Consider the following 20,600-nt stretch of genomic DNA (forward strand, 5'->3'; position numbering starts at 1 on the left):
TCAACCTTAGTACAAAACTGCAAGAACGCTGATCATTCATATGGATTTTTCCAGTGGAAACTAATGTACAAAAGTGCAACTACATGTCCCACAATGCATTTCCGAATACTATCCAATTACGTTTCCGTTCAAATGAGGAGTGCACTTGTCCAGCCAATCAAATAAGGTGATTCTGAATTGTCTAATGCAACGTTGAAGTTCTCTTAAACCCAGTGCACGTCCAGCGTGAGCTATCCTAGGGCCGGGGAGGACGATAGTCAACTTGCAAGCTTAGAGATACTGCTCGTCAGTAGCCCCTCTCCCTATTACGAGCTTCCTCCGTCTGTGGTTCATGACTGTTGCAGTCGGGGACACGCACGCATTAGCGCTCATCATGCCGGTTCGAGCTGAGCGCTGCAGCAGCACCGCTGCGGCCCGTACATCCTCGGACTCTCTTATCCCTCCCCCGCCGATCAACACGCACCAGCCCGGGGTAGCTACTACGCTGCTGTACAGCGGTTCACAGTTTCGAGGGCATCAGAAGAGCAAAGGAAACTCGTATGACGTTGAGGTCGTTTTGCAGGTAAATTATCTTGCTTTTAAGAAGCTTGATATGATGGATAGCATGCTTGCAAGTTGACCATGTAAGGTTGTCTTGTCACTGCTGCTAGTGACTGTCAACCACCACTGTCACGCAACCGATTTAGCAAGCTAGCCAGCTGAACTAGTTAGTTAGCAAACAAACTAGTTTAGGAAGCTTGACAGCAAGCAATCTGTAGCTTGCAGTTAGCTAGCCCATTCAAATAAACGGTAAATGTTAGTAAGCTCCCTTGGCCCCCCTAGGGTTCTCGAGAGATAACAGCCAGTTATGCAAATATTTGGATAGATGAATACTGGCATTCACATGCATGATTTATGTAAACAAATGGCCTAGTTGTTAAATGACAAAAGGTAGCTAGCCTTCAGCATTTTCGTTGGTGCTCGCTCAGATTGACTGACAGCTGACTATTGAATAGGCCTGTTCATTCATTTGAGAACTTCTGAAAATACCTAAGAATAACATTTGTGAACAGCCTGGTTGTCATTCTGTGAAGGCACATGATGGGTTGTTGTTGTGTACACACACACACACAAGGACATTGTGACCACTGTACTTGAATACCACTCATTGTGCGATTGTTTGTCTCCTGTAGCATGTGACCATGGAGGACTCTTATCTGTGTGGTTACCTGAAGATCAAAGGCCTAACCGAGGTAAAGTGGAGCAGAACTGGGTCAGATACAGTGTACTTCTACCTTACCGCTCACATGGAATGAGAGATGATGGTGTAATGGGTCTTTAAGCCCCTTTTGGGAACTTATCATGGCAGGGGTCAGTGTAAGCTAAGTGCAATGCAGCTCACCAGCCCCAATTTAAATGTATACTGGTACAACCAACCAACCAATGTGAAACTGGCATACATTATGATGACAACATGCTAAACAACAAGCCAGAGCCATCTATTGACCAATTTGCAACACCAGTATGAAGGCCTATCTGTTACGTTGCAAAAGTGTAGGCTACAGATGTAGGTCTTGTCAGAGCACTGTATACCGTATTTGGATGTTTAGTCTTAAATGGATTGACTGACTAACTGACTGACTGCCTCTAATATGGTACAGACAGTCATAGAACAGGCCTGTGTGCTGCAGCTTTCTGCCTGCATTGTCTGTTTACAGCGAGGTCTACAATTCAGAGGGTGTGTGGTACAGAATGTGATTGCTGTGCACTTTCTCTCACTGGCAACACTAAATATCAGGTCCCTTCCCACTCTCCTCTCCTCATAAATTACACAGATCCCTTCTTCTCTCGCCCTACTGTTCACCTCTTCTCCTAGAGAATGAGTTGTGATTGACTCAAAGGGAGTGCTCAGGGAAAGGGTGCACTGTTTACTTAACAAGGTGCTACCTACCACTGCTCTGGCACCTTTGCATAGTGTTAAAGTGAGCTGGGTCGTATTCATTCGGACACACCGCAGCAAATTGTTTTGCAACGGAAAAAGAAAACACATTGAGGTCGTCCCTCCCAGTTTTAGTTTTTCAGTTCTTCTGTTTGTTGCCTAATGAATATGACCCTGCATTAAACAGGCATTGCTGTTCGTTATTGATGGCAGTCCTGTGTGTGACACATCATTCATCACTGCAAAGGGCATGTGTTCCAGCCAGGAACCCTTCCTAAAGGAACCTTGGTAACCATAACTGTAGAGTCAGATTAAGGGAATAGTAAAAGTGGGAGCACAGCTAGATCCATGTATTCAGGTCTATAAACAGAAAAGCATTGGGAATATGTACCTACTTTGTTGGAGACAACCGTTATGATGTGTGTGACTAAGAAAGATTGAGTATGTCATGTATAATTAAAACCATCTCTTTTGTCAGTGAAAGTCCTTACGGAGAAGGAAACAGGGTTGTATTCTCTAGGAACAAAACCAAAGCAAACGGGGAGGGACTACCTGAACTTGTCCAATAAACTCTTGTTTTCATTGCAATAGATTTTCCATTGCAAAAAGATTAGATACAGTTTGCTATGGTGTTCACTAATGAACCCAGCTCTCACTCGCTCTTAATCTGCGTTTCTGGTCCTCACAGGAGTATCCCACTCTCACCATGTTCTGTTTCTGTTCCTTACAGGAGTATCCCACTCTCACCACGTTGTGTTTCTGATCCTCGCAGGAGTATCCCACTCTCACCACGTTCTGTTTCTGATCCTCGCAGGAGTATCCCACTCTTACCACGTTCTTCACAGGAGAGATCATCAGTAGAAAGAGGCCCTTTTTAACCAGGAAGTGGGACGCCGACGAAGATGTGGACCGCAAGCACTGGGTATTCATTTGAAGCTCTCAATGTCTTTCATTTCATATTCCCTTTGAAGCATAGTCATTTGTCTGTGTGGTGTTTTCTTCTTTTTAACAAACACTTCTTGGATGCAGGGTAATACTTCAGTTTTTAATTGTCTTTGAGAAAAAGTACAACTAAAACAACACATTTTTGTTTTGTTTCTTTCCAGGGGAAGTTTCAGGCTTTTTATCAGTACGCAAAGAGCTTCAACTTGGACGACTTCGATTACGAAGAGCTGAAGAACAGTGATTTTGTCTTTATGAGGTGGAAGGTGAGGCCAATATCACCTGATGTTCCATTGATCGCTCATTCTCTCTCCCTGTGTGAACTTTGAACTTTAACCTTTAACCCTTCCTCTGTGTCTCTACACTTGTTCTTATCTTAGTATGGATGGACGTTTTCTGATATTGCCTCTGGCCACACAGATGTATGAAAACATTACATTTCATACGCATTTATCATTGTCTAGTTTTGTTCATCCAATTTTGGGGGGAGGCTCAATCTATATTTTTTGGGGGAAAAATCTCTGTCTGGCCGTAGCGTGCCACGTTTGTCCTTTCTAACATGGCCATATAGTGACTAGCGTTTGTTTCTTGTCCTCTCCCTTACAGGAGCAGTTCCTGGTCCCGGACCATACCATTAAAGACATCAGCGGGGCGTCCTTCGCTGGTTTCTACTATATCTGCTTCCAGAAGTCCACAGCCACCATCGAGGGCTACTACTACCACAGAAGCTCTGAATGGTACGTAGGCTGCGTCCCAAATGACACCCTATGGGCCCTGGTCAAAGTAGTGCACTATATAGGGAAGAGGGTGTCGTTTGGGAGGCAAGCACACTGAAGTGTAAATATTTACCAGTTGTTGTTTTGCATGCTGATCTGAACATACAGGGATGTTGCTACTGGTTAGCTGCTTTGCTCCTGGCTAGCTTGGTTAGCTGCTTTGCTACTGGCTAGCTTGGTTAGCTGCTTTGCTACTGGCTAGCTTGGTTAGCTGCTTGGCTACTGGCTAGCTTGGTTAGCTGCTTGGCTACTGGTTAGCTGCTTGGCTACTGGCTAGCTTGGTTAGCTGCTCGGCTACTGGCTAGCTTCTCATTCTTGGTCCCCTTGTTCTCTTCCAGGTACCAGTCGTTAAACCTCACCCATGTCCAGGAACACAGTATGCCCATCTACGAGTTCCGGTGATACCCGCCCCCTGGCATCGCTGGCAGAGCAGGGGACATTGATTGGCACTGCCCTAGACACTCATGGAGGGGGAGATGAACTGACCAATCAAGCCAAGGATGTACCTACCAGTCGTCTCTGCCGAAAGGGAGAGAACGATGGAAAGACTAGATGGATGGAGGGAGGGATAGACAAAGAACAAGGCCACCGACCGACCGACATACGTACAGTTCTTCCCAGCCTGCCTTTCTAGACTTTGCATCAGTTTCGATCAGCAGCACTGTTTTTGGTTTCTCTTCCCCGCTCTTTCTCCTTTCAGCATCTTGTTTTTGAAGCTACTTTTCCTCCTTTTCCTCCATGTTGAAAACACTCTCCCCTTTTCAGTTGGGGATCTAGAATCCTTGTTTGTTTCTTTATTTCCCCCCCCCCCCCCTCCGAAAATGGAGACTCCACCAATCACGAAAGTGTTTTTTTTGTTTTTTGCCTTGTGCTTCTGGGTTGGGTTCTCAGCTGTCTGGAAGATTTAAGTACAGTTTGATATTGCATTTTAAATTTGTCTCGATGAGTTGAGGCCTGATTGAGATTGACCGAGCTACAGAGTGAGCAAGCGATCCTGAAAAGATAGATCTCCATAAGAAGGTCTTGAGGTGTGACATCATTAAGCGTGTGCTCAACAGAAGATTGATGGTCAATGATCTGCCATGATGCAAGATCTGACAGCTTAGTCGGATGACGTCTTGGTGAAGGTTGATATTTGAAGGCAGGGTATAATCAGATGTGTGTTGTGGGCTATTGAAACACATAATACCATTTACATCATTTAGCAGACGCTCTTATCCAGAGCGACTTACAAATCTGTCCTCTATCTCTCTGAGATGGTGGAGCCGGCATCGTCCGACCTATAGAGGGAGTCACCATGTCCTAGTTCATATTGGCGGACATATTTCCAGGCTGCTACTGCTGCTTTTTGAAAAGCCTCTCCTACCGCTCCCTGCCTCAATCAAGTGAACTGATCAAACGTTTTACGCTTCACTCATTTTTCTATGCAAGTTACAAAAAAAAATCTTATCTGGCACTTACCTACTTTCAATTTCATTTTCAGAAAGGACTTTAAAAAAGTATTATGATGACGTATGTGAGTGATCACACAGCCACCAGAGTATTTATTGAAAATGTATATTGTTAATTTATATATATGTATAGATATATAATAAAGAGTTGTTTTTATTCACCAGGCTTTTAAACTCTGATTTGACACAGCTATTTGAGTGTAATGCTCTGGTGTCTAGAGTTCTGTGTGGTGGCTCTGAAGTAGTGGTGGAGGAGAGGGTGTTGCACAGATTGCACCTGGGCTGCGTTTTTCACTAATTGCCCTTTTGATCAATCACATCAGATCTTTCCACATCAGATCTTTTTCAGAGCTGATCTGATTGGTCAAAAGACACATTTAGTGAAAAAAAAGATCAGAATTGGGCTGTCTGTCTAAACGCAGTCAATGAGTTGTCTGTGTGGTGGCTCTGTGAAGCTGGAAGAATGCTAATGCTAGAGCACTACAAATCAAAGTTTGTGCAGTGTACTAAATGCCATGGTACAGACCGAGAGATGGAGCTAGTATAGAGAGTTTTGGCTGGAGGAAAAAAGGATGTAAGGCGTAGAAATACAATGATTAGAATGGGCACATGTAAGTATTTCTTAAGGCGTTGATGACCCAACTAGATATGGGTTTTGCGTTGGTACCGTAACAGTATTGCTGACAGTCAACGATTCCTTTTAACAAGGTCGCCCATTCTGTTCTTTTTATTTCTACATTTCTGATGTATTGAATGTGGCAGGGAGCTAACTGAGCTGTCTCCTCTGCATTCTTTACTTAGCCCCTAATTATACCAACGCACAACCGGTGTCACTCATGTCGCCCGTAACATTTTGATGTCTTTTCCATTCACGGAAAGAAGACCTTCGGAATGAGATAGTGGTGGTTGTTAAAAAACCTTGACGTGTGAAGAGATTAGTGTTTTTTGGGACAAGAACAACCCTCGTCAAAGCTTTGGAAAAAACCTTCTGCCTTAAATGTAAGATGTTTGTACAGAGCACAGTTTTATATCAACATTGGAGTTGAATCGTAAGAGTGTGAATTGTTAAAGCATGTTGTCATTTGTGCAATTTCAAAAGATCTTTGAACTCCAGTGAGTCTCCTGGGTCATGGTCATTAGACACCAAATGGGAGAAAACAGACTGAAACGCGAAGGGACTACCTGGACTTGTCCAATAAGAGCCACTTGTTTTCAATTTCTGTTAAATGTTTTATAACATTTCACTATGGTGTGAGCTAATGAATATGACCCTGAATTGGGTGACATCACATGACAGGTGTCAACCAGGAAGTGAAACTACTTAGCCTACCTCATTGGTCAGTTTAATGTTGCTCGAGCCAGCATAAATAACATTACTACACTAAAAAGCCGGTTTGGATATAAAGAATGGCAAGTGGATAAGATTTGAAAGGAATATGCTATATAGGAATGTTCTCAAAGACATTGAGAAGTCTACTTTCAAGACATTAAAAAGGCTGCTTTCAAGACATTGCTCTACGGAAGTTTCTTCTCACAAATGACATCTGATTTCAAAATGTGTTAGGAGTTGCTGTCTGGACTGCACTATGAACTGAGTTGTGTTTCCGTGTCCATGCTCCAGCTCCATTCTCCAGGTATGAAAGAGTGTGACAGACTAAAATAATGAAAACATTATTTCCTTTGTAAATGATTGAGCTACAAAAATGGACACAAGAAGCTAGTTGAAAGTGCAAATTAAGCTTTGATTGATAAGTTACAAGTGTCAGTTGAGTTTGAATTTAAAGTGTAAGACCTGAGTCAATAAATGCATTGGATTGTATGATACAGGAGGAAGACTTGGTGTGTTGTTCACTATGGTGGCTGTTTTTACTGGTGATTGAAACAGTCTTTGAAAGCATGGCACCTCTACATAGATACACTGGGGGAAAAAAGTATTTAGTCAGCCACCAATTGTGCAAGTTCTCCCACTTAAAAAGATGAGAGAGGCCTGTAATTTTCATCATAGGTACACGTCAACTATGACAGACAAAATTAGGAAAAAAAATCCAGAAAATCACATTGTAGGATTTTTAATGAATTTATTTGCAAGTTATGGTGGAAAATAAGTATTCGGTCAATAACAAAAGTTTCTCAATACTTTGTTATATAGCCTTTGTTGGCAATGACACAGGTCAAACGTTTTCTGTAAGTCTTCACAAGGTTTTCACACACTGTTGCTGGTATTTTGGCCCATTCCTCCATGCAGATCTCCCTAGAGCAGTGATGTTTTGGGGCTGTCGCTGGGCAACACGGACTTTCAACTCCCTCCAAAGATTTTCTATGGGGTTGAGATCTGGAGACTGGCTAGGCCACTCCAGGACCTTGAAATGCTTGTTACGAAGCCACTCCTTCGTTGCCCGGGCGGTGTGTTTGGGATCATTGTCATGCTGAAAGACCCAGCCACGTTTCATCTTCAATGCCCTTGCTGATGGAAGGAGGTTTTCACTAAAAATCTCACGATACATGGCCCCATTCATTCTTTCCTTTACACGGATCAGTCGTCCTGGTCCCTTTGCAGAAAAACAGCCCCAAAGCATGATGTTTCCTCCCCCATGCTTCACAGTAGGTATGGTGTTCTTTGGATGCAACTCAGCATTCTTTGTCCGCCAAACACGACGAGTTGAGTTTTCACCCAAAAATTATATTTTGGTATCATCTGACATTCTCTCCCGCACTCTAGCAAACTTCAGACGGGCCTGGACATGTACTGGCTTAAGCAGGGGGACACGTCTGACACTGCAGGATTTGAGTCCCTGGCGGCGTAGTGTGTTACTGATGGTAGGCTTTGTTACTTTGGTCCCAGCTCTCTGCAGGTCATTCACTAGGTCCCCCCGTGTGGTTCTGGGATTTTTGCTCACCATTCTTGTGATCATTTTGACCCCACGGGGTGAGATCTTGCGTGGAGCCCCAGATCGAGGGAGATTATCAGTGGTCTTGTATGTCTTCCATTTCCTAATAATTGCTCCCACAGTTGATTTCTTCAAACCAAGCTGCTTACCTATTGTAGATTCAGTCTTCCCAGCCTGGTGCAGGTCTACAATTTTGTTTCTGGTGTCCTTTGACAGCTCTTTGGTCTTGGCCATAGTGGAGTTTGGAGTGTGACTGTTTGAGGTTGTGGACAGGTGTCTTTTATGCTGATAACAAGTTCAAACAGGTGCCATTAATACAGGTAACGAGTGGAGGACAGAGGAGCCTCTTAAAGAAGAAGTTACAGGTCTGTGAGAGCCAGAAATCTTGCTTGTTTGTAGGTGACCAAATACTTATTTTCCACCATAATTTGCAAATACATTCATTAAAAATTCTACAATGTGATTTTCTGGAGAAAAAAAATCTCAATTGGTCTGTCATAGTTGACGTGTACCTATGATGAAAATTACAGGCCTCTCTCATCTTTTTAAGTGGGAGAACTTGCACAATTGGTGGCTGACTAAATACTTTTTTCCCCACTGTAAGTGTGCCTCTGCAACATTCGCACTCATCATTATTCACAATTCATTCATGATTATCCGTAATCATGGGAGCATCCACATTAATGTAGAAGTGTTCAGAAACATATTCTATTTTTATTTACAATAAAAGTGACTCCAAAATGACACAATACATTATTTACGATTAATTTCTATTGGGCCCAACATAATCCAAAACACAACCAAAACAAACTGCGAATGAATCCGACAAGTTTGTAGAGTCACAAGCTTGATGTAGTCATTGCGTGCTAGGAACATGGGACTAAATACTAAACTTCACTACTTTAATACACCAAGTGAATTTGTCCAAATACTTATGACACCTTCAAATGGGGGGACTAGATACATAAAGTACTTTCATTTCTAAATGGTAAAACAGATATTTATGAAAACACCCTCAAATAAAAGGTGAGATTCTATACGCCTCATAAAACATTTTATCTTAAATCCAAAATACTGGAGTATAGAGCCAAATTAAATGTTTTAGCTTCACTGTCCAAATAAATACATAGGGGAGTGTATGTTTATAACCTTTAATATGTTATGTGGAAGGGAAGCACTTTTGAATGTACGAATTTCCCCTGGGGGACAAAGTAAATCCTAATCCTACCTCTGCCACTCCCCGCTACACCAGATGAGGTGTGGGTGGGCGTGTACACGGTGAAGGACTGCTACCCCCTCCAGGAGACCTCCACCAGGAACAGAAGCGTCACTACCTCTACCCACTGCTTTGACCTCCAGCTGGCCATCAGCGACCAGGAAGTGTTCACGCCACCCAGCAGCTGCAAGTCGGCACGCCCGGAGGGGATGGACTCGGACTGCTGAGACGTTCATCTTTCCCTTCTGACCCCATGCCCTTTTTGGCCCCACATACTACAATCAGGTGTAGGGTGACATTAACTCTAGATGCTGATCTTGGGTCTGTTTTGAATTTCCCCCACTAATGGTTAAGATTAGGATTTGGGGTAGGGACACTGATCCTATGTCTGTACTTAGGGGAAACTTCACCCTGGAGTACTACATCAACTAAGGGGAATGTCCGTAGTCCAAAATGGTTTCCTCTCCTTTCCTTATTTTATTAATTCATTTGTCAGGGACCATGCGCAACAAATACTGCACCAGATTGATGAGGGAAAAAACGTAATCAATTTTAGAATAAGCTTGTAACGTAACACTAACTGTAAGTCGCTCTGGATAAGAGCGTCTGCTAAATGATGTAAATGTAACAAAATGTGGGAAGAGTCAAGGGGTCTGAAAACGTGTACATTCGGAAAGTTTTCAGACCCCTGGACTTTTTCCACATTTTGTTACGTTACTAACTTATTCTAAAATTGATTAGGTTTTTTACACATAATACCCCATAATGACAAAACAAAAACTACCCCATAATGACAAAACAAAAACAGTTTTGAAAAAAATAAAATAAACAGACATATTACATTTACATAAGTATTCCGACCCTTTACCCAGTACTTTGTTGAAGCACCTTTGGCAGCGATTACAGCCTTGAGTCTTCTTGGGTATGACGCTACAAGCTTGGCACATCTGTATTTGGGGAGTTTCTCCCATTCTTCTCTGCAGATCCACTCAAGCTCTGCAGATCATCAAGGATCTCTCTGTACTTTGCTCCGTTCATCTTTCCCTCGATCCTGACTAGTCTCCCAGTCCCTGCCACTGAAAAACATCCCCACAGCATGATGCTGCCACCACCATGCTTCACTGTAGGAATGGTGCCAGGTTTCCTCCTGACGTGACGCTTGGCATTCAGGCCAAAGAGCTCAATATTGGTTTCATCAGACCATAGAATCTTGTTTCTCATGGTCTGAGAGTATTTAGGTGCCTTTTGGCAAACTCCAAGCGGGCTGTCGTGCCTTTTACTGAGGAGTGGCTTCTGTCTGGCCACTCTACCATAAAGGCCTGATTGGTGGAGTGCTGCAGAGATGGTTGTCCTTCTGGAAGGTTCTCCCATCTCCCCAGAGGAACTCTGGAGCTCTGTCAGAGTGACCATCGGGTTCTTGGTCATCTCCCTGACCAAGGCCCTTCTCCCCCGATTGCTCAGTTTGTCTGGGTGGCCAGCTCTAGGAAGAGTCTTGGTGGTTCCAAACTTCTTCCATTTAAGAATGATTGAGACCACTGTGTTCTTGGGGACCTTCAATGCTGCAGAAATGTTTTGGTACCCTTCCCCAGATCTGTGCCTCGACACAATCCTGTCTCTGAGCTCTACGGACAATTCCTTCGACCTCATGGCTTGGTTTTTTGCTCTGACATGCATTGTCAACTATGGGACCTTATATAGACAGGTGTGTGCCTTTCCAAATCATGTCCAATCAATTGAATTTACCACAGGTGGACTCCAATCAAGTTGTAGAAACATCTCAAGGATGATCAATGGAAACAGGATGCACCTGAGCTCAATTTCGAGTCTCATAGCAAAGTGTCTGAATACTTATGTAAATAAGGTATTTCCGTTTTTTATTTGTAATACATTTGCAAAAATGTCTAAAAACCTGTTTTCACTTTGTCATTATGTGGTATTGTGTGTAGAATGATGAGGGGAAAAAATAATGTAATGCATTTTCGAATAAGGCTTTAACGTAACAAAATGTGGAAAAAGTCAAGGGGTCTGAATGCTTTCCGAATGCACTGCAGCTCATTTTTAACTGTGGTCCCTTTGACTCCTTTCCGGGCTGCAGAAAGTCTAGCAGTTAGAGCATTGGGCCAGTAATCGAAAGGTTGCTAGTTTGAATCCCGAAAAGGTGAAAAGTCTGCCAATGTGCCCTTGATTAAGGCACTTAACCCTAATTGATCCAGGGTCACCGTCGATAATGGCTGATTCTGTCCATGACCCCACTCTCAGGGGGAGTTGGAATATGCAAAGAAACACATTTCCAATTCACACATGCGTATAATGCACACTTGAAACAGGACAAATACAAGCACCCACCAATTTATGATTAATTCACACTCTGATCCTAAGGGGTGGACAGCTGAAAGCAGTCCTCCTTCAACGTCTAGCTGTGATTTACATTTGGTTGAGTTATCAACAAACGTGAAATCAACAAAAAATGTCACCACGTCATTGGATTTAGGTTAAAAGTTGGGTGAAGAAAATACTAAATTCCCTTATGTTGATGACTTTTTGCAAATCCAATCAGTTTTCCACGTTGATTCGACAATATCGCATAGATTTTTTTGATTGAAATTACATGGAAACAACGTTGATTCAACCAGTTTTTGCCCACCATCATTTCCATTGACAAATGATCTTGACTCATAATCAAAGGACATGTCCAGAACACAGTTTATAAAGGTCAGACCAGGGCCCGTAAACATAAAGCATCTCAGAGTAGAAGTGCTGATTTAGAATTGTATTAGTTGTTAGCTTTCATTATAAGGGATCAGTCACAAACACTATGAACATGTGGCCTGGTTGGTCTAACGGTAATGGTGCAGCCTTCGGCACTCACATCAACAGTGGCATAGGTTCGATTCTGGCAAATTCCCCTTTGACACAAAATCTTTCTATATTTCACTGCTGTCATATTCTCTCATTATCTGTTCAATAAAATCTGAAATCCCTTAAATATACTGTATATATATTTTAAAACACATTGCTATCTTCACAATATACTGTGCAAGGGTCTGTATTCTTAGAGTGGTCATAACTATCCCATTTGACCAAGAGCCAATGTGTAGCAAGACGACCAGGAAATGGCCACCAGGGGTCAAGTGAACAAAATCTGTGTTGACCGTTGTGACTCCACATGGTACACATGGTATTGAATGAAGCACTATGTTCAATTCAAGAATTCTCAAAGAGGCAGGATTATTTTTACTCAAATTACAGCGTGATCCATCCGTGTTGGATAGGAATGAACAACAACTGGAAACACTGTAAAAATGGCTTTGGTTGGCAAGGAAATGTATTCTATGGAAATGGTCATATTCGGCATATTCCATCACAAAATCAGATATTCAAACAGGGCCACTTAGGTGTGAGTGGGTGAATTATTATTTTTATATTTTGTTTTTCTGGGTGTATCTCTGACAACCTGTATAGGTCCGGAACGATGCACCCCTTTAATTTAGTTTTCCATGCTCCCGATCACAACCTAGCTGGTGTGGTAAAAGACCCTGACTAACTGTAGCACTATTATTGGTCTTTGTTTTGTAAGTGTTGTTCATTCTCTTAAGTGTATGAATTTGTTGTTTATGAATGTTGTGTGGCTTGTATGCCACCAGATGTCATGTTTTGTTCTGTCTTGCACTGAAAAAGAAAAAACTCCAATAAAATATATGAAAACATGATTACTGTTAGCTGATATATTATTTGAGGTGTCTTTACTGTGAGAAAAACATATATTTCACACTTTGTTGGCTGTTGTTTGTTTGACAGATTTAGCATATCTGATTCAGCTAGTTAAGGTCTTGTTGAGCAGCTAATATGTAGAATCAGGTGTGTTAAATTAGGGTTGGACTGAAAACCCACAGGACGGTAGATCTCCAGGAAGAGGGTTGGGCAGCCCTGCATTAGAGTTTAGAATGTTGAGATATGGGTAGAGGTAATGTTGGAATTTAGACTATCAAAGTATGTAATGTAGGTATGCCATGAATGACCTCACACGATTGGTGAAAGGAAGGTGATCACAAGGCTAATGGTGCTGTTTGAGCTGATCAATTAGATTAACGAGAAGCAGGTAACTGATGTGGGTAGAGATTATGTTAGAGTTTAGACTTGAGATGTGGGAAGAGGTTACGTTAGAATTTAGACTGGTATCGTATCAAATTATGTAATGTAGGTAGGCCGTGAATGGCCTCACACACCAGTACAGTAGGTGGCGGTGTATGCACCTAAAGGTTGGATGCGATCCGCCAACCCAGAGAGAGAGACAGCGAGAGAGACAGAAGAAGAAGAAGAAAAGGCTGAAATTTCAGGCCTTTTCAAACAGCTCTTACACTAAAAGGGCATTATCATAATTTTCACAATATTATTCCAAACTCATAGTGTGGAAATATACACTACCAGTCACAAGTTTGGACACACCTACTTATTCAAGGGTTATTCTTTATTTTTACATTGTAGAATAATAGTGAAGACATCAAAACTATGAAATAACACATATGGAATCATGTAGTAACCAAAAAAGTGTTAAACATATCTAAATATATTTGAGATTTGAGATTCTTCAAATAGCCACCCTTTGCCTTGATGACAGCTTTGCACACTCTTGGCATTCTCTCAACCAGCTTCACCTGGAATGCTTTTCCAACAGTCTTGAAGGAGTTCCCACATATGCTGAGCACTTGTTGGCTGCTTTTCCTTCACTCTGCCGTCCGACTCATCCCAAACCATCTCAATTGGGTTGAGGTCGGGGTATTGTGGAGGCCAGGTCATCTGATGCAGCACACCATCACTCTCCTTCTTGGTAAAATAGCTCTTACACAGCCTGGAGGTGTGTTGGGTCATTGTCCTGTTGAAAAACAAATGATAGTCCCACTAAGATAGGATGGCGTATCGCTGCAAAGACACGGCGGAAATGCATTCCAGGTGAGGCAAAGGGTGGCTATTTGAAGAATCTCAAAATTTTAAAAAATAAAGAAAAACCCTTGGATGAGTAGGTGTGTCCAAACTTTTGACTGGTAGTGTAAATACTGTATATATAAAACACATAAATCAAGTTTGATTGCACTGGGCCTTTGAGACCATGACATTTGCTCCACAAACATTTGTGAATAATCACCAGCAGTGGATTAAAATAATATGCCAACATTACTTGGCCTCCCGTAGCCTCAACAGATCGTTTAATCTTTATCCTGTGCCAAACATATTTATTCAGTGAGTCTAAATTATTAACGTTAGCTAGCTAGGCTACTACAGCTAACGTTAGTAGTTTTGTTAGCTAGCTATAGATTGGATCATTCTAGCTAGTTTTAGAGGACAACTAAACTGATTTCATGAACACATACCTTGTTTTCCATGAAAATGTGTTTGCTCTCTCATGAGGCAGGCAATCAGGAGATGAGGGTTGTAACTAGTTACCACAGTCACAAAGTACAAACTGGCTATCGTAAAAATTCATAATAACAAAAATGTGCTTTTTTTGTCTTCATTTAAGGTTAGGAATTAGGTTAGCAGTGTGGTTAGGGTCAGATTTTAAGAAGAGCAATTGTAGAAATAGGTTTAGCCATAATTATGACGTTGTGGCTGTGGTAACTAGTGACGACCAGGGAGGTCCCTGAGCGAAGAAATAAACCAAGTGCAGAGTTCAGAGTCAGAGGGAAAGAGGATATCTAATCAGTTGCACAACTGAATCAAAGATATTTATAACTAATGCATTCAACCGAAATGTGTCTTCCTCAATTAACCCAACCACTCTGAATCAGAGAGGTGCGGGGAGCTACCTTAATCGACGTTAAACAATTGTCACGCCCTGGCTCTGGGGACTCTTATATGTTGAGCCAGGGTGTTAGTTTATATGTGTAGTGTCTATGTTTTGTTTTCTATGTGTTCTTTTCTAGATTGTGTATTTCTGTGTTGGCCGGGGTGGTCCCAATCGGAGGCAGCTGTGTCTTGTTGTCTCTGATTGGGAACCATACTTAGGCAGCCTGTTGTGCACTTGTCATTTGTGGGATCTTGTTCCGTGTAGGTTTGTGTTTATGACCGAGGACTTCACGTTTCGTTTTGTTATTGTTAATAGTACTCAATAAAAGATGTACGCATTTCACGCTGCGCCTTGGTCCACTTTTTACGACGATCGTGACAGAAGATCCCACCATACAAGGACCAAGCAGCGTGTGCAGGAGCAAACGCCGGGTAAGGAGCTGGAGAGGTTGGCGATGGCCCAGTTGGGCCAATGGTGGTCCTGGGAGGAAATGTTCGCGGGCAAAGGGCCATGGGCTAAAGTTAAAGCCCTGGCGAGAGAGGAGGTACGGCGCCAACAGTGTCGTCGTCGGACAGGCGAGAGGCAACCCCAATACATTTTTTGGGGGGGCACATGGCATGGACGACGGGGCTGCTGGAGGCAGCTACAGGGCGAGTTTGTGGACTAGGAGAGGAGGCCGCCAGGTTACGGGGGCCAATGGTCAGGAGGGAGAGGGAGAGTGCGGAGGCACGCCGAGAGGAACTGAGTGGGCAGCAGAGGGAGCGGAGGTTTATGAGGAAACCCAGTCCCGCTCCTTGCACCAAGCAAGTGGTGTGTGTCACCAGTCCGGTCCGGCCCGTTCCTGATTCCCGCACAAGGCCAGTGGTGTGTGTTCCCAGTACGGTCAGGCTCATTCCTGCTCCCCGCACTAAGTTAGTGGTGCATGTTCCCAGTACGGCCCAACCCGTTCCTGCTCCCCGCACTAAGTTAGTGGTGCGTGTTCCCAGTCCGGCCGACCCGTTCACGCTCCCCGCACTAAGGTAGTGGTGCGTGTTCCCAGTCCGGCCCGACCCGTTCCTGCTCCCCGCACTAAGTTAGTGATGCGTGTTCCCAGTACGGCCCAACCCGTTCCTGCTCCCCGCACTAGGTTAGTGGTGCGTGTTCCCAGTACGGCCCAACCCGTTCCTGCTCCCCGCACTAAGTTAGTGGTGCGTGTTCCCAGTCCGTCCCGGCCTGTTCCTGCCCCTCGCACCAAGCCTGTGGTGCGCGTCGCCAGCCTGGCCCGGCCTGTTCCTGCCCCTCGCACCAAGCCAGTGGTGCGCGTCGCCAGCCCGGCCCGGCCTGTTCCTGCCCCTCGCACCAAGCCAGTGGTGCGCGTCGCCAGCCCGGTCCGGCCTGTTCCTGTCCCTCGCACCAGGCCTGTGGTGCGCGTCGCCAGCCCGGCCCGGCCTGTTCCTGCCCCTCGCACCAAGCCAGTGGTGCACGTCACCAGCCCGGTCCGGCCTGTTCCTGCTCCCCGCACCAAGCCAGTGGTGCGCGTCGCCAGCCCGGTCCGGCCCGTTCCTGCTCCCCGCACCAAGCCAGTGGTGCGCGTCGTCAGCCCGGTCCGGCCCGTTCCTGCTCCCTGTTGGGTTTAGTTGGTGCGGTCGCAGTCCGCGCCTTTGGGGGGGGGGGGGGGGGGTACTGTCACACCCTGGCTCTGGGGACTCTTATATGTTGAGCCAGGGTGTTAGTGTCTATGTTTTGTTTTCTATGTGTTATTTTCTAGATCGTGTATTCCCGTTCAAAGCGGGCCTGTCAGAGTAGAGGCTGAGCGTGGTTTAAACTTACTCAGCCTATCGTTGGCGCACAGGCTGGTCCCAGCCCCTTGGCGCTTCACTGTTGCCGGGCATTAGTTGTTTTTGCAACTTGACTCGAGAGTCAGCAACCTCAGACATAGTTTCCTCTTCTTCATTGTTGCAGTACACATGTCCTTGAGCGGTTTAACAAAGAGGCAGTGTGTATGTGTGTGTCACAAGTCTATCTCAGTCTCCCCCCTAACGGTTCCTCACATTAGTCACAGCTTGTTATGTTAAACAATCTATATCAGTACAGCACAAACCTATTATGTTTAATCATTAATGTATTATTTTTAAGCTAGGCATCACATCTAGTTATAAGAAAATAGATCCCAACAAACCCCCTTTTCACACCCGCTGGGTGTGAACCCAAAATAAGACATTTCAGGGAAATTTAGGATTCCCCCTTTTGACACCCACTAGGGTGTCACTCATTAAAATACAATACAAACAAAAAGAATCACACTTTTATTAATAGGCAATAATGATAATAAAAAGGCCTTCAGTCCTTCCATCTACACCTAACTTGTACTAGGTTGGCTACCAGCCACCCAGGAACTTCAAACCTTCACATAAGGAAAGACAAACATTCACAATAGTTAAAATGAATTTATAAAACATAAAAACACAAACAAGGGTCATCCTTTGTCAACCACATTTTCCTCCGAAAGCTAGACTCAGTGTCTGCATCTCCTTCTTGAGCCTCCAGCAAAGGCATCATACCAGCCGTATGCACGACATCTGTAACAGACTTTCTCAGACAAGGGATAATACAGGCAGCACAGCACATCAAAATTAAAAACATAACGATTAGGATCGGAAATCCAGTAATTACCAGTGCAGCATACTTACCAAACCACTCACCCAACCAAGAAAACAGTCCAGTTTCCTCCACTCCAGCCATGCTCTTCATTTCAGCTGATAGTTTATCTAAACCAACTAGGGCTTTAGAGATACTCCCGTCAGGACTGGTATTGTTAGGGATAAATGTGCAACAATGGCTTACCATTCTATAGACACCGCCCCTTTCTGCCTGATCTAGAGCCAACCTCTTTTACTAAGTCATGTGAGATGGCGGATAATTGTTCAGAGATCCCTTTTGCTGCATCCCTAGTCTAGCCAATAAATCGTTGTTGGTCGTCATAGATATAATTAATCCAATCCACTATTTTGTTTGTCACCCACCAAAAGAACGTGGTAGTAAACCCTTCCCCTAATTGTTTCATAGCTCGGTATCCATCCGATACCCCCCTTGGTATCCCAATCGCATCCATCTAAATAGGGCTATTCTCCTTCTTGTTAAAACTCCTCCTACATCTGTTTAATCCTTGGTTCCTGATGACTAATTCTAACTAGCTGAACCAGTAGAACCAGGGCGCAGGTATCTAGCCACCCTTTTGGAATTCTCTGCCTTATACTGTCTTTACTGGCACACGCCCACCACACATCGGTTACAGGGGCTGTAAGGTTTAGAATTCTCTCCTGTGCTTCCGAACTTAAGTCTGTCACATTACTACTATCTCCAATTGATAATTGGTGATGTCTTTGTTTCTCTTTACCCCCCATCTGGATGTTCAGTCCTGCCCGGTCTCATATCCCCGTCCCCAAGTGTGTTTAAACACTTGAGTCTAGGAACAATCCACCGTGGGGGCCGAACACGAATATAATGGGATTTTATAATCCCAATTTTCTTATTGACATGTACCCCACCCGTTGGCTATGTCCCTAACCCTAATCTACTATCATCCCCCTCTTGACACATGTTTTGCCCATGTGTCAATATTACCACCTACCTAAACAATCACTTAGGTAATATTGGAAATGTATCATCCAATTGCCATCCCTTATTTATGTTTGAGACTGTCCCTTGCTTCTTTATTGCTCCTATCTTCCTGATACTGTAGGGGATTTCCCTCAATCCTGGGGGAAAAAAATAAAAAATCACTTAGGTAATATTGGTAATTTATCATCCAATTGCCATCCCTTATTTATGTTTGAGACTGTCCCTTGCTTCTTTATTGCTCCTATCTTCCTGATACTGTAGGGGATTTCCCTCAATCCTGGGAAAAAAAACTGAGTAAGTTTAAACCACACTCAGCCTCTACTCCGACAAGCCCGCTTTGAACGGGAACTATCTCTGTCAGAGTATTAAAATAATTGATAAGTTGCGTAATTCGAATCTGGTATCAGAACAGAATTTAACACTAAGTCACTGAATATATTCTCAGCTTTTTTATTAATATAATTAGTCAAGCGAATAAATGGTAAATGCAATTTTCGTATATACGGGTTCACTGTAACACCTCGCAGGGCAAAACAGAGAACGAACTGTCCCAACCCAAAGTTATTATTTTAATACTCTGACAGAGATAGTTCCCGTTCAAAGCGGGCCTGTCAGAGTAGAGGCTGAGCGTGGTTTAAACTTACTCAGCCTATCGTTGGCGCACAGGCTGGTCCCAGCCCCTTGGCGCTTCACTGTTGCCGGGCATTAGTTGTTTTTGCAACTTGTCTCGAGAGTCAGCAACCTCAGACATAGTTTCCTCTTCTTCATTGTTGCAGTACACATGTCCTTGAGCGGTTTAACAAAGAGGCAGTGTGTATGTGTGTGTCACAAGTCTATCTCAGCCTCCCCCCTAACGGTTCCTCACATTAGTCACAGCTTGTTATGTTAAACAATCTATATCAGTACAGCACAAACCTATTATGTTTAATCATTAATTAATTATTTTTAAGCTAGGCATCACATCTAATTATAAGAAAATAGATCCCAACACTTGTCTGCCAACAGGTGGCATGTTCTGTTCTGTCTTGCACTGAAAAAAAAAAAAATCCAATAAAATATATGAAAATATATGATATATTCTTTGAGGTGTCTTTACTGTGAAAAAAACATATATTTCACACTTTGTTGGCTGTTGTTTGTTTCCTTTTCATAGAAAAACAGCACAATTGGATGTTCTATGTCCACAACAATGTTAAACCCTATCGGGAGATCATTTTTCAGGTCTGGGGTGTAGTTACCCTTAAATTCAAACGTGTACCAGGAAGAGACCTTTGTTTGGTTAAGCGGTGTTGCTGTAGCCCTCATGTGATTGCAGAGTTTGCCAAACAAATGGCCACTGGATTGATGCAAATTATCACGGTATAATTCTGCCAGGCAGGCATAGGCTACTTTGAAGTTCACATTTACTTGAGAAGGTTTTGGGGAAAGCCATACCTTCCCTACCAGAAGAAGGTTATCATTAGCATCATCGCTAACGGCTACACAAAGTGTATACATACGCGCGCAAGGCACACAGACAGGGGCATTCCTGTGCCGTTTCAGAAAGTTTTATGGAAATACAAATCACTGATGCATTTTGTTCATGTCTTATGATTCACTTAGGCAAATGAATGCGTTTTCTAACAAGTTGAATAGATTTAGTTGATTTCCTACTAAGTTCAATACATTTTTGAATATTGTTGAATTTCGGTTTAATGTCTGGATTCCGTCCGCAACGCCTATTTTAAAGGGCCCTAGTCCATGAAGTTGTCATAAGTCAACATAGGATATGGCCTCTTCCCCACGGATAAAGACAAAGGCAATGCACAACGGACAAAACATGGACCTGAAGGTGGCTCAAAATACGTCAAGGAACGAACAGTGGCAGTGGAATTGATGGGAGAAGACAAGATAACGACGATGGAATTACTAAGATCAATTAAAGATGTGTGCGGACAGGTGGTGGGGTGCAGAATAAAAGGAGAAAGGAAATATGAAGTCACGATGGGGGATGAAAATGGAAAAGAGTGTTTAATGGATGGGTC

The 20,600-nt window shown here is 43.4% G+C and overlaps 1 protein-coding gene across 1 annotated transcript; it reads left to right on the forward strand.

The window, feature by feature from the left end:
• The first annotated feature begins 186 nt into the window (after nucleotides 1-186).
• Nucleotides 187-5,071, forward strand: LOC311147426 (glucose-induced degradation protein 4 homolog). Its single transcript, XM_084184129.1, has 6 exons — nucleotides 187-562; nucleotides 1,173-1,232; nucleotides 2,733-2,840; nucleotides 3,025-3,126; nucleotides 3,467-3,597; nucleotides 3,975-5,071. The coding sequence occupies exons 1-6, from the start codon at nucleotides 332-334 to the stop codon at nucleotides 4,036-4,038; spliced, it is 696 nt and encodes a 231-aa protein (XP_084040255.1). The 5' UTR covers nucleotides 187-331; the 3' UTR covers nucleotides 4,039-5,071.
• The last annotated feature ends 15,529 nt before the right edge of the window (nucleotides 5,072-20,600 follow it).

Source organism: Coregonus lavaretus, assembly GCF_964263955.1.
Source record: "Coregonus lavaretus genome assembly, chromosome: 2".
NCBI lineage: Eukaryota > Metazoa > Chordata > Actinopteri > Salmoniformes > Salmonidae > Coregonus > Coregonus lavaretus.